At 39.6% G+C, this 14,207-nt stretch overlaps 1 protein-coding gene across 1 annotated transcript in view; it reads left to right on the forward strand.

Annotated features, from left to right (window-relative positions):
- Window positions 1-11,298, forward strand: part of arnt2 (aryl hydrocarbon receptor nuclear translocator 2) — a 36,536-nt gene extending 25,238 nt beyond the window's left edge. The window contains exons 10-19 of the mRNA XM_088333528.1: window positions 928-1,062; window positions 3,121-3,195; window positions 3,347-3,498; window positions 4,722-4,794; window positions 5,382-5,505; window positions 5,778-5,880; window positions 6,576-6,714; window positions 8,077-8,227; window positions 9,037-9,182; window positions 10,649-11,298. Coding sequence (XP_088189654.1) covers window positions 928-1,062; window positions 3,121-3,195; window positions 3,347-3,498; window positions 4,722-4,794; window positions 5,382-5,505; window positions 5,778-5,880; window positions 6,576-6,714; window positions 8,077-8,227; window positions 9,037-9,182; window positions 10,649-10,747 — 1,197 coding nt within the window. The 3' untranslated portion in view covers window positions 10,748-11,298. The remainder of the gene's footprint in view (window positions 1-927; window positions 1,063-3,120; window positions 3,196-3,346; window positions 3,499-4,721; window positions 4,795-5,381; window positions 5,506-5,777; window positions 5,881-6,575; window positions 6,715-8,076; window positions 8,228-9,036; window positions 9,183-10,648) is intronic.
- Window positions 11,299-14,207: the final 2,909 nt, after the last annotated feature.

The following is a 14,207-nucleotide window of genomic DNA, read 5'->3' on the forward strand; positions in this document are numbered from 1 at the left end:
ATCAGAGTTGTTCAGGAGTCGCAGCACATTAGGAAGTGGGAAAGTGGAAAGAGGGGTGTAGAGTGATTTCATTCCCGTGCGTATGGTATTCTCTTAGTATAGCACGAAAAATGGTGAAAGTAAAAAAGGACAGATTTGAATACAGTACAAAGGCCAACACCAATAAAGATGAAAAAAAAGTGTATCTGGGCGCATCCAAGAAATGCACGTACATGCACGCGCCACACAAGCAGCTTGACAGATTCTGCCATGATGACCTAAGGCAGAAGATGGCGTCAGCAAGTAGAACATTTAAAAAATCCGGACAGCACCTTTGAATAAATCTTTTTATCAAACAAATCTGTATGATATGATCAGGCTGTGCTTAGACATTATAATCTATGCCCCCACCATTTGAACATCCAGCTATATATGCTTGCTGTACTGTAGATTTCAGTGAAACCATTAAAAGCATATTTTGTTTTTGCTGAGTAGTTAAATAAATCTACAATTATGTAATGTGCACTCTTCAAAATAAGTTGAAAATAAGAAAAATAAAGGAAATTTAAAACATCCCAAACAAATTACTTTTTTTCCCCTCATCTAGATCAGTAATTAGAATGTTATGTGATCTAGGATTTATTTATCTTTGGGCCACGTCAAAAACAAAAAAAGTAAAATCCATTGCTATTCAAGACTTTAACCCAAAATGCAAAAACAAATCCTGCCCAAAATGTTCTCATTTAGTGGAAATGATTGGGAATATGAGAACATTTTGGGCTGATGGATGTTTGTTATAAACCCAGTATCCATCATTCCTATTCTAGTGTATTATAACATTATTTAGATAGATCTCATGTGTACGAAGACCAATTTTGTAGGTTCTACTGTCATACATTTGTTAATTGTGCAATTTTATTTGGGTTTTGTTCTATAACTTTCACTCAGGTAACCAGCTCTCCTGTCTCTATGGATCTGAACGGCCTGTCGGTACCCACAGAATTCTTGTCCCGTCACAATTCAGATGGGGTCATCACTTTTGTCGACCCGCGCTGCATCAATGTTATCGGTTACCAACCTCAGGTAAGATGCGAGGACTCGAGTTTACTGGAGGACTCAATTTATAAAGATTGTGCGGATACAAACAATCTGACTGGTCTTTAAATGTTATCAAATCATGTATTACACTCGCATATTCATATTTTTAATTACATGTCACAATATTGAAGGGGAGCGTTTCTCTCTGAAGTACTTGAAAAAGTTGTGGCACAACAGCTGAATGATTTTATATCCGAGAACGATCTTTTTGAATCTATGCAATCAGGATTTTGGGCTAACCACTCTACTGAGACAGCCCTGATTAAGGTAACCAATGATCTTCTACTGGCAATGGACTCCGGCGCTTCATCACTCTTACTGCTGCTAGACCTTGGTGTTGCCTTTGACAGTGTGGACCATAATATCTTACTAGAACGGTTGGAAAAATGGATTGGTCTCTCTTATCATTAAGATCCTACCTCTCAGGTAGGACGCACTGTGTTAAATATGGTGAAATGACAACTGAGCCCTTTAGTGTTACCTGTGGTGTTCCGCAGGGTTCAGTACTTGGCCCCCTTCTTTTCAGCATTTACATGCTTCGGTTAGGTGATATTATTCGCAAGTATAATATCAGTTTTTATTGCTACGCAGATGACACTTAACTATATCTTTTGATGGAGGAATCTGCCACACTAAATTGTGGAAATTTGGAGGCCTGCCTCACTGAGATAAAAGAGTGGATGTCACTCAACTTCTTGTTCTTTAACTCTGAAAAGACCGAAATGCTAGTTATTGGTCCATCCAAAGGCCGTGACTTGTTCTCAAAAACGGCTCTGAACTTTGAGACTCTTTGTGGTTAAGGGCTATACAAATAAACATGACTTGACTTGATGAGCATTTGAGTACCATTTTCTCCTTCAAACCCACCAAGCATGACTGGGCCTTTCGCATATCTCATCTACTCTATGTTCCGCAATGGACTGTACTGAGTTGTTCTGTGTTCTTGACTTATGATTAAATATAGAATGCCATTACATGTGAGAAGCAAAAAAAAAACTCAATAAGCCAGTGGTGCGCTTGCCTTAACTTCAGCCTGCACCCCATTCAATCCAGAAGGCATGACAGCTTCAGCTTTATAACACTGAAAAAACTTGATTCAGAGATTCATTTTCCACCAAAATTCGGATGATAAGATCTGCAATGTCATTGGTTTGCTTCTCGACGCCAGTGCAAGCTGTCCTCCGTTACTCGCATCTGTCGTCTTCTCCTCCATTAGATGAACGGTGCTTAAATAACTTTCTAACTTCCTTTCTGATCTATTCCCCATCACTTCAACGATAGCAGTGATCATGTCGTTTTGTATTTTGCCCGACATCCCACTACACACTTTATTTGTGGACAAGTGGCAACGTAAATCTGTGTCTTTCAGCAATGAGAGAAGTAAGATCCACAATAGTTTTGGGATTCAGTCCTCTCATCATGTCCCTCAAATAAAAGATCATGCTTGCCCCCAAAAAAACGACAGTGTACATGTCTTTTTCTCACCTTTTATTGGTGGAGCTCCGTTGTCCTGTACAAGTCATGTTGTCAAGTCATGTTTATTTGTATTGCCCTTAATCACATAGTCGCAAAGGGCTGCACAGACTATTATGACACCATCCCCTGATCTAAAACCTATAGAAGGCAAATAATACACAGCTATTGTCAACACAAAATATAGGTTATTCATATGCTATAGAATAGAAGGGTGTTTTAAGCTTAGATTTAAACATTTCCACTGAGGTTGCAGATCCAATCTCAGGGGAAAGAGCATTCCACAGCACAAATGGAGAACGCTCTCCAACCTGCAGATCTCTTATTGGCTCTTGGGATCACTAGTAGCATTTTCAGAGCGAAGGCTCCGGACCGGAACATAGACTTTTTTTTCTCGTTAAGAAACGAGACCAAAATGCGCTACAACAATATGTATCCTTGGAAGATTGAGGTTCTGCAGTTTTCTTGTTGAAATCATGAAGTCAACCTTTAAGTAATATATATATATATATATATATATATATATATTTTACTAATTAATTAATTTTCTAACCTGCACTTTTTTCAAAGGACCTGTTGGGGAAAGATATTCTGGAGTTTTGTCACCCTGATGACCAGGGGCACTTGAGAGAAAGTTTTCAACAGGTAATTCGGAGATATGTTTTATTTGATTTACATTTGAAATAATTGAGAAATGATTTTCAGTTTAGAAATAAATAAACTGATTATATATAGGTGAGAGAGAGAGGGATTCAGGCTGGTGTTATTCAAAATATTGAATATTGTAATTCTGCAGGTGGTGAAGCTAAAGGGTCAGGTGCTGTCTGTGATGTACCGTTTCCGCATGAAAAACAGAGAGTGGATGTTAATAAGAACTAGCAGTTTCACCTTCCAGAACCCTTACTCCGATGAGATTGAATATATCATCTGCACCAATACCAACGTAAAGTAAGTTACTGATGTCAGTTTTTTTATTGTGTGGCAAAATGGAGGCGGAGTGCACTGTGTTCCGGCAACTTAGGACTGTCCATTAGTTGAATGCAAGAAAACTAGGCATTTACTACGATTTTAACAAATCCCAGACTGGCCGATTGAGAGAGTAAGCCAGAGAGAGAGAGAGATGCATCTCTTCAGCGGCACGACCAAGGCAAATTCTCCTCAGCGAGATGCAGTAGAACGCAGAGCAGGAGTCCGGTCACAATTCAGTATGAAAGGCGCTATGATATGAATTGGCCGATGATTTGGATGATTAATAGCTACCTGACTGATCACTGGAAGAAAACAATTGGGAAATTTCTTGCGGCACAACTAGATCAGATTCCACAACAAATTTGTGTGCTCCACGACCCAATTTAAAAAACACTGCTCTACAACTCCTTATTCAGCCTCAGTTTGGAGGCCATCAATCTGGATTTGAGTGGTTATTCTTGAAACAACACAATGCACTGCCACTCACGACACAAAGACTACTCATCATGCCTATACGCAATGACAAGCGCTGCTTGGCCATGACTTGCTGCAGATGATCACATGATATTGCGTGGACAGTCAGTGCTGCTTGGAGTTGAGCGCAACGTGTGAATGTCATCATACATGTACATAGTGGAGTCACTTTCTTATTTCGCTCCTTAAAACGTTTGAGCAAAAAAAGTGCTTCTATTTGGATTCTGTACGTACAATATGGATTCTCTTTAATCAGGATTGGAGTCGGCGTCCTATTTGCAAAATATGCAATGTCAATTTGAGTACTTTTCGCTTGGGCAAAGCCATAGGAACACTTGAAAAACTGTGTTGAGAAATGGATGATAGGAACAAAAAGCTTGTTGCAAGGAGAAGAGAGCCAGAATTATTAATAATAATAATTCTGTCACCTTTTTAGATATGTTTTTTCCCCTTGCGTTAGTTGCAAGATTTCTACTTGCTTGTTGCTCAAATTGATTGCTCAAATTGCCAATTAAGGAGGGAAATTCCATGCAAGGTTGAAAATTAGATCGTAATATTTTCTTTCTTTTTTCTAATTTCTCATTCATCAGCAAAACGGGGATCTCATTCATTGACCGATGGACAGATCTTTACACTGAACAATTTTTTTCACCTTTATGTTACACAAACATGTAATAACCTTTTTCGTGGTAACAACTTTGCTCGTTTTTGATGTTTTTTCTTTGCAGGCAGCTTCAGCAGCAACAAGCAGAGCTGGAAGTTCACCAGAGAGACGGTTTGACTGCTTACGATCTTTCTCAGGTAAACATCAAATAGAGAAAATGCACTGGCAGCTCAGAACAGATTTCCAGATATGAAATTGTAATACAGTTCTATGAAATATGAAAAGGTCAATCAATTAATACTTCGAAATCATGGAGGGGTCTGAAATTTTCATCGTAGGTACATGTCCACTGTGAGAGAGATAAACTAAAAAGAAAAATCCAGAAATCACAATGAATGATTTTTTTAACGATTTATTCATGTGATATAGCTGCAAATAAGTATTTGAACACCTGAAAAATTGAATGTAAATATTTGGTACAGACCCCTATGTGATTTCTAAGTGGGATACATAGAAAAACAGCAGGGTGTTCAAATACTTATTTTCTTCACTGTATGACCTGATGGAAATACTGATTTTTTTTTTTGTTGTTGTTGCAGTTTTTATGTGCTTTAGATGCTAACAACTTTTATACATAACAATACAAGTGGCTCATAGGTTTTAGAGACACACTTTTCAGGCACTTTCGGGGTTAGTGTTATGATATTATATATTGATATGCTTGTGTTGTGAATTGTTTGTGACTTTTATCCAAGTTGAAATTGTCTGTCTTCTGAACCACCAGGTTCCTGTGGCCACTGTGAGTAGTGGAGTACATGAGGCGGGAAAGAGCATTGAAAAGCCAGAGGCCCTCTACTCCCAGGAGAGAGATCCACCATTTGCTGACATGTACACAAGCATCTCCAGCTGTATGTTCTACTCACAGAAATAAGCTCCTCATATTAGATGTGTTTTCATATATTGCAATTATATTTGACAAGGTCTAAAATGCTGGATAATGCGCTTTACTGAATCCAAATTCTAGGTTTAATTTTAGCTTCAATTAAAATTGTTGATTATTTAACAAATTCATACCTGTTAATTGCTTCTTCAAGCTTTATTCCCTAATCTTGTGTACCCCTAATTTTTAATGGAGGTTGTGAATTATAATTTGCTTTTGGTGTTTGTATTTATCTCGTAGCTGGTGATAAAAAAATGATGGTTCCTTCTTCTACTGCGGGAGGACAACAGCTCTACTCTCAGAGTTCTCAATTCCAGCAGGGCCACTCTGGAAAAAGTTTCAGGTAAATGTATTGTGACTGATGAAATTTGCATGGGTTTTCCTGTGATTGCCTCCAGCTCTTTTGGTGCCGCTTCTATTCAACAGGATTGATTAACAAAGCTCAAAAGCCCCAATCCCTGATGTTAAAACCCTGTTGTTAGAAGACAATAGCGTAAAAATCAATAATCCAGACAATGGTTTCAAATGGCCAGTGATGTATTGTTCCTACCGTCGAAACTCCATTATAGATGTCACATTATTGGAAGGGGTATAACATTTTAACAGCCTGTCATGATTACAGATGTGATGCACCTGTGCCCCCTCCTCTGATTGGCTCCCTGTCACTATTTAAACCCACGTCTATCTGTCACCTGTTGTCAGTCCGTCTGCGAACCTCAGATTACTCTAGGCAAGCCTTTTTCGACGCTGACTCCCACCTGTTTTTGTTCCCGGCTTCAACCCATTTTTTTTATCCTGACCACGTTTTTCGCGCTCCTGTCTCGGCTACTGACCCATTTTTTCCGTTCCCGACACCGCCATCGCTCGCCACGGAAGTCACACTTTAGCGTTCAGAGCGACCTGCTTCCCGCGTCAAATTTGGAGCCTCAATTTGAGCCAGGAAAATGATCCTGCATGTGACTGGGATATTACCATCATTACTCATTTTTAAATTGCCTATAATACAGGTTGTGTTTGTATCTGCTTGTCTATTTCCAGCTCCTCTGTGATCCATGTCCCAGGTGTAAACGATATCCAACCGTCAAGTTCATCTAATCAGAATCTTGCTCAGATATCAAGACAACTCAACCCAGGTCAGGCCACCTGGTCAGGAAACCGCCCTCCTTTCTCCGGCCAGGTAATACAAACACTGAAATATTGCCAGCCTCGGGAGTCTAATATGGTTTCAAGAGGTGACTAATCATGCCATGAATTTCCTTGAGAAACCATATAATTTTAAATGGCAGATAAATTAGTACTTATATGGTTTGTATGTCACAATGTTAACACTTGTAACACACTTTGGAAATGTAAACTAGAAATAAAAACAAACCTCACTTAGCAGTGGCAAACAGGGTGGTAATGGCAACCAGGATGCAACTGGAAAGCAATGACAATAGTAACCAGGATTAACCTGGGAAAACTGGGTGGTAATTGTAATGACCTGACCCAGTATGCTGTCCAAGCAGTCCTTATAAAGGGTCAGGGTAATCACAACCAAGCATGGAGAGATAAGGAAGAGGTGTGTCCAGTTCCACACAAAGTTGTGTATATATATATATATATATATATATAGTTATCATTTGAATGGAAAATGTTAGTGTCGTCGGCAAATATTACTAATTTTAATAGATTTGAAACATTAAAAATATCGTTAATATATAAATTAAATAACTTTGGACCCAGGATAGAACCCTGTGGTACTCCACAACAGATGTCCAAGTATTCAGATGACAACTCTCCCATTTTCACATATTGCTTCCTCCCCGTCAAATAACTTTGAATCCATTGCAAAGCCACGCCACTGATGCCATATCTTTCCAGTTTTTTTAATAGTATATTATGATTAATGGTATCAAATGCTTTTTTTAAGTCAATAAATACTACAACTGCGTATCTCTTTTTAATATGCACACACACACACACAGTATGTTTCCTTCCTCATAAGTAAAGCGTTTGATTTTGTGTGGCTCCAAACATAATTTTCTTTTTGTTTTGTTTAAATTTGACTTATTCAACATTTAACCCCTAACCCTTAATCGCAATTTCCAAGGGCTCTGCAGACCACTTTACAATATACCCTAATCTGAGACCTACATTATAAGCAACATTAGTGTTGCTAGTAGCCCCTCAAAGAACATTTTATACAAATTAATGTTGCGAGTACGCAAAATGACAAATGCAATTCAGCAGGCAGCTCATTTCTGACCCCCAAGTATGTTCATACGTACAGAGATGCAGATTTGATTGGTCATTGAGCATGATTTCTTTCCATGTCTTGGAAATGCATACACAGTTCTACAGTTGGAAAGATGGCTTAGTATTTCATAATTACAGAGCATTTTTAAATCCTTTTTTAATATTAAAATGTCTTCCTTCTGAAATAACGGTGTTTGTGTTTCTGAAATCGAGTTTACAATGTTAATAGATTTTAACGTAATTTGAAGTTAGCAAACTATGTTTTTAAGTCTAATATTTACCCATTTTCTAACCATTACAGTCCAATAAAGCCCAGTCGAGTCCTTTTGGTATTGGTGCGGGCCACGGCTACCAGACGGATCCGGCCTCCTACAGTCCCCTGTCATCCCCAGCCACATCATCCCCTGGCGGCAATGCCTACTCGGGACTGACAAATCGCAGCACAGCATTTGGTGAGTTTTTCTTCTTGGGGGACGGGGGTCCGAGTTGGTGCTTGGTCTCTTGTCATTTTTATCAAGGACATTCCAACAGAGTCAGGCAAAGTACTGCAACTCTGAACTAGTGAAGCATTTCAGCTATAGGTTATGTAGCGAGCAACCGGCTGGCTACATCGGTTGAGCCACGTCAATAGGGTTGATTAAAATACAACCGTCTCAAATATTGTAGCTCTAGGTCATCCATTTCATGGCTAATGGATCTACCATTGGTAAGATACAGGCTCTGCAGGGGTGGCTTGTTATGTAGCCGCAGAACCAGGCCTGACCCCGCGGCCACGCTTTTACTTCATTTCCTGACACTTCCTTGGTCCCTTCCCGCACCCAAGAACAATCCACGGAGCACACGGTGATGATCAGCATCACTAGGCGCTCTTCTGACTTTCCTCATAGTCCGATTTATTTTTTAAATTTATTTTCAATATAAGGAACCGCTCAAATACTAGCAGTCACCTTGCTTCGCAGTTTGTTTTCGGTTGACACGTTTACTTGTGCGCACCCCCTACTCTTTGACTGTCAGCATACACAGTTGCATACAGAGACGGTCACACCCACCTAACTCACAAACACACAGCCCTCCACGACCTACCCTCTTGATTACATTTGCTGTGTGTTGTCTGCTGCAGAACACAGAAATCTATAAAAAATAAATCGAGATATAGCGAGGGATTACAGTACTGAGTACCAAATGGTGCTCGAGAATGGGTGAATTTGACATTTAAATGCGCTTCTGGATGTGACAGCGTGTGTATGTCATTTTATTCCAGATGTGCCAGGTGAAAGCGGTCAAAGTGGAGCTCAGTTTCAGGGTCGACCCAGTGAAGTGTGGTCCCAGTGGCAGAACCAGCATCACTCCCAGCAGGCTGGGGAGCAGCACACACATCCTAACCCCAGCCAGACTGAAGTGTTTCAGGTGATAACACACAAATAATTGTCTCTGGTGTCACTTAAGACAGGAATGAACAGTTAGAATAAAATATGTGAAGAGCAACGTTTTGAAAGTATCCATGACTGTCAGTAGGAAACTAATTGTCATTTGTTATTCTACCAAAGGTTTATAATATCAAGTATATTTGGGTTTTAAATGTATTTTTTCATATTACCTAATGAATATTTGGTGAAAGATTATTAATTAACAGTTAGTTCTTAAAAACAACTAACTTGCAGTGTTTTATGAATCCCCTTTGGCAACAAAATTCGAAATGTGTTTTAAACTCAAATCAAGCCATAAGAATAATATCTGTTCTAGTTTAAGAAACCACCAAATGAGAGATACCTTTTGGGTTTATGGTAAGGATTTTTATAAACTCAAGGGCCAGACCGTGTTAATTAATGTCTTTATGCATCTCTCTGGACATGGCAGAGTCCCCTTTCCCATTTAAGTCAGTACGCTTTAGCAAAATGTCCCCAGTTCGAGAACGAGTGGAAACATATATTGACCTGAAGAAGGATGGGTGCCACCAGGTTGTACTTGCCCAAGACACACTACAGGAAATGGTGACCCTAGTGGTTAAGGGATCCAACAACAACAACGCTTTAGGATATTATCGGTGTCAGTAGGAAAAAAAATAAGAGTTATTGTGCAAGGGTTGGGAGTGTTACTTTAAAATATAATCCTATGCAGTTGTTATCTGTTGAAACATTTATTCATAAAGTAATCTGAAAACCATAATATTACAGTAATGTAACTTGATTACTTTCAATTACTTTTGTATTACTCGAATACCAAATCTGCTAATAAAGGACAAAACAAACATAATTGAACAGTTTTCTCTGTGTTTTAATTGTTTTGAGTGTTGAACGCAGATAAATAGCAAGCCAAACTCTCTTTAAGAGCCAAGAACCAGCGCACTTGCTCCTTTAAGGATGTCTTGAAAATATCATATATAACAAATGACAGATCTCAGATATCTGAGATCATCAGGATCGGATGACGGTGTTTGAAGTTGCTGAACTTGTTAGAAAGCCAAAGAAGTGAGAAATTAGCATAATGTTCTGTACTTAAAAATGTCCCTCCAATCGACATAATTACGTAAGGTGAGAATGTTATTTTATCAATACCTAGCCTTGGATGTTTTAATTACAGTAAAACTTCATGGTATCAAATTCCATTATGGTACATGATGAATTAGTACTTTCGGGAACTGTCCAAAAGGGAGCCACCCGAAACAAAAAAGTGCAAGTCATTTTTGTGCTGGGCTTATTTACTCTACATGTCTTTAGTGTGCGTAATGAATAAAGCAGACCTATTGTTTGATCCCCTCCTCCCCTAAGTTTCATGCAGCCTTATGTTTTGTAAATTGCATTCTAGAAAAATGTGGTCACCATCTTAACTTATTTCTGGAGGCATTTTCTCAAACCCACTACTTGTGTCTGCAGGACATGTTACCCATGACTGGAGATCCCACTCAGGGAACAGCCAACTACAACATTGAGGACTTTGCTGACCTTGGCATGTTCCCGCCATTCTCAGAGTAACGCCACAGTTTCCTGCCAGTTTTTTGTTTCAATGGATGAACCGGACTAGTTTGGTTTGCATTAATCTCTCTTGTTGTCTCATCCGGAATCACGGCTGGTCTGCCGGCTGATTAATAACGTGTGCAGCACAGTGAATGTCAAGGTGTAAAACACCCAGCACACATACAGTGCTGTGAAAAAGTATTTGTCCCCTTCCTGAAATTTGTGTTTTTTGCATATTTATTACTCACAAAGGTGTCATATCCAGGGATCAGAATTTTCCGCGGATCCGCGGATTTCCGCTGTTTTTGAACCCCAAAGGCATTCCGACTTTTTCACTTTTTCTCTTGCGTAGCAAACAAATTCAAAATCCGACTGTCTCACTCTTTCCTTTATTGCTCTGGCGCACCCTGGCGGCCGTTAGAAAAATTGGCCGCATTGTCGCACAAGCTGCAGGGACTGAACTGCATTTGAACTTATCTTGCAGTATTTACAAAAAAATCAGTTATGTGGGCAAATTATTTTAATCTTCTAAAAATGTTACTTAAATGATAAATATAAGCATGGTTTTGGACAAGTAAATTGCCTAAAACCCAGGTTTTGGGGGGTGGGGGGTGGGGGGGCTCCGCCCAGGTTTATTCCTGGACGCTGGCTATTTCAGCTGAAAATGAAAATCTCCATTCTGATCCCTGCATATCATCAAACCAATTATAATTTCACACAGAGACAACCCAAGGAAATACAAAATGCAGTTTTTAAATGTTGATTCTATTTATTAGCGCACAGTAAAAATCTGAACCTATCTGGCCCTATGTGAAAAACTAGGTCCCCCGCCTTGTTAAATCACAAAGTAACTGTGACTAAACACAGGCTTGGGAAAGCTGTGTTCAATTCCACAGGCCACACCCAAAAGTAATTGCCACTACCTGTGTTGAATCAAAAAAAAATAACTTATATTGAATCTGTTATACACATATTAAGGTAGGCTACAAAATCTCAAACAATTGACAGGCGATGATCCAAAGAAATTCCAGAAATAATTAGAAAAAAAATGATCGACATCTATCAGTTTGGAAAAGGTCACAAAACCATTTCCAAACTGTAGGGCTCCACGGTCAGAGCCATTATCCACAAATGTAAATAACTGGGAACCGTGGCAAACCTTCCCAGGAGTGGGTCAACCACCTGATACTACTCCTAAGAGTGCGATGACAGCTAATACAGGAAGTTCCAAGAAAACCTGGAAAAACATCGAAGGAACTGCATACCTTGCTGTCCTCAGTTAAGGTCAGTGTTCATGGCTCCACTATAAGAAAGACACTGGCCAAAAATGGCATCCATGGAAGGGTTTATGAGCAAAAACCACTGCTGTCAAAAACCCAAAGAGTCTTGATTACCCTCAAGACTTTTGGAAACATTCTGTGGACTGATGAGTGAAAAATGGAACTTGTTGAAAGGTGTGCAATCTGTTACATCTGGTGTAAAAATGGAACATGAGGCCAACAGTAAAGCATGGCGGTGACAGTATGATGGTCTGGGGCTGCTTTGCTGCCTCAGGACCATCAGTTAGTGTCCTCAAACTTAAGTGCTCTTGGATCATGTAGCAGGCAGGGTTCCCCCAGAGAATTAACAACCTGATAAAGTCTTAAACTCAAATATGGCAGATTTGAAACCATTTTGCAAAGAAGAGTGGGCCGAATTTCCTCCACAGCGTTGTGAAAGACTCATTACCCATTATCGTAAACGTTTGATTTCTGTTATCGCTGCCAAAAGTGGCCCAACTGGCTATTAGGTCCAGGGGGATTTACTTTTTCACATAGAGCCAGATAATACATGGAATCAATATTTCAAAACTTCATTTTGCATTCCTTTGGGTTGTCTCGGTGTAATATTAAAATTGGTGTGATGGTCTAAAAAAGACCACTGACGTGTGGGAGAGCTATAAATTGGTTAACGGTAGAAAAATATCAGGCAAAGACTTGTTAAGTTTTTTTTATCTAGCTGCAGTGGGGAGACAAGGAGGACAAGCAACTCGCTCGTCCACATTTACTCACTCACTCTCCCTCACCCCCCGTCTGCCTCTGTTTTATTGAAATCACAAGACATGGAAAAGTACTGGTATGTTGAGACAACCCCCCTGGAAAAGTACCAACACCTTTTAACAAAGACAGGAAGACTAAGAGACTGCCAAAAGGAACATCAAACCGATTAAAAATACACACATTGAGCAAATACGTTTAAGCCTACTTTACATGATCTGGTACCTTTGTTAGTGATATAAATGCAAAAAACAGAAATCAGGAAGGGGACAAATTCTTTTTCATGGCACTGTACATACCTAGAGTCCACATGTTTTGACTTTAGATTCAGGTCTAAGTATCTGTGAATATGACTCATAGGGGAAAGCGGCACCCTGTTGCTAAACAGACGCCATTCCCTCCACGTCACTGACTTTACCTAAATGAAGGACTCTCTGGATGATCGCTAACAAAGTCTCCTTAAACATGAGCTTCAGAGCCATTGATTCAGCACATACTGTATATAGTATTTTAAAATCTTTTACTTGATAGTTGTTCAAAAAAATCACCACCACCCCTAACACAAGCTCTTGTTATACTTCCTGGCCTATGCCCGATGATGGACCCAGAGCTGTGGTCTCCCCTTAGGACTTCACGACATCATAATGGTTCAATTGTATTCTATTTTCTATGTTGTGAAAGGAACAGAAATTGACTGTTTGGCAAAATGAGCATTACTCTATTATTGATTTACTGTATTTATGCTGGTAAAATCGGTCAAACGAAGCAAATGGTTTAATGTAGAACATTTATAGCACTTAGCCACCACTGTTCAAGTCACATCCTCAAGTTGATGTTAATTGTGTTTTATCTTCGTTTCAACTCATGGCGGTTGCTCAGTGTGGAAATCACATTTCACATCCCTGTCCAAATTCTAAGGTTTTTAGGGGTCAGTACAGTGGAACCTCGGTTTTCGAACGCCTCTCAGTTCGAAGAAATCGGTTCTCGACCAAAAATTTCGAGAAATTCTTGCTTCGCTTTTCGTTAAAAAAATCGGAGTTCGAATGCCGGTACGCTAGGGGCGATGCTGAGCGGCGTACGGGTGTAGATTGCCCCCGCCCCTCATGAAGAACTGTTGTCACGCGCACTTCTTTTTGCTTTCGTTTTTAATATCGGTGAACGGAGTGTTTTAACCCCTAATTATGCCTCGGAAGAAGGTCGGTGCAAGCAGCAAAGTTGCTACAGGTGAAAAAAGAAGAGTAGTGCGTACAACTATTGCATTTAAGAAAGAAATAAGAGCAAAATATGAAGAAAATGTGTGAGTTTCCCTTCTTTCGAGGGAATAGAGCATGGCTTCTGCAGACCACCACAAAGATAAGAAATCCTATTCATAAATCTTTTCTTTATCCTTTAACCGCTCACCACTTGTTGTGGAGACCCGGGTGCTAAATGACGTGTAAACG

The sequence above is a fragment of the Urocampus carinirostris genome, chromosome 4 (assembly GCF_059441175.1).
Source record: "Urocampus carinirostris isolate Australia breed hairy pipefish chromosome 4, RoL_Ucar_1.0, whole genome shotgun sequence".
NCBI classification, from domain to species: Eukaryota; Metazoa; Chordata; class Actinopteri; order Syngnathiformes; family Syngnathidae; genus Urocampus; species Urocampus carinirostris.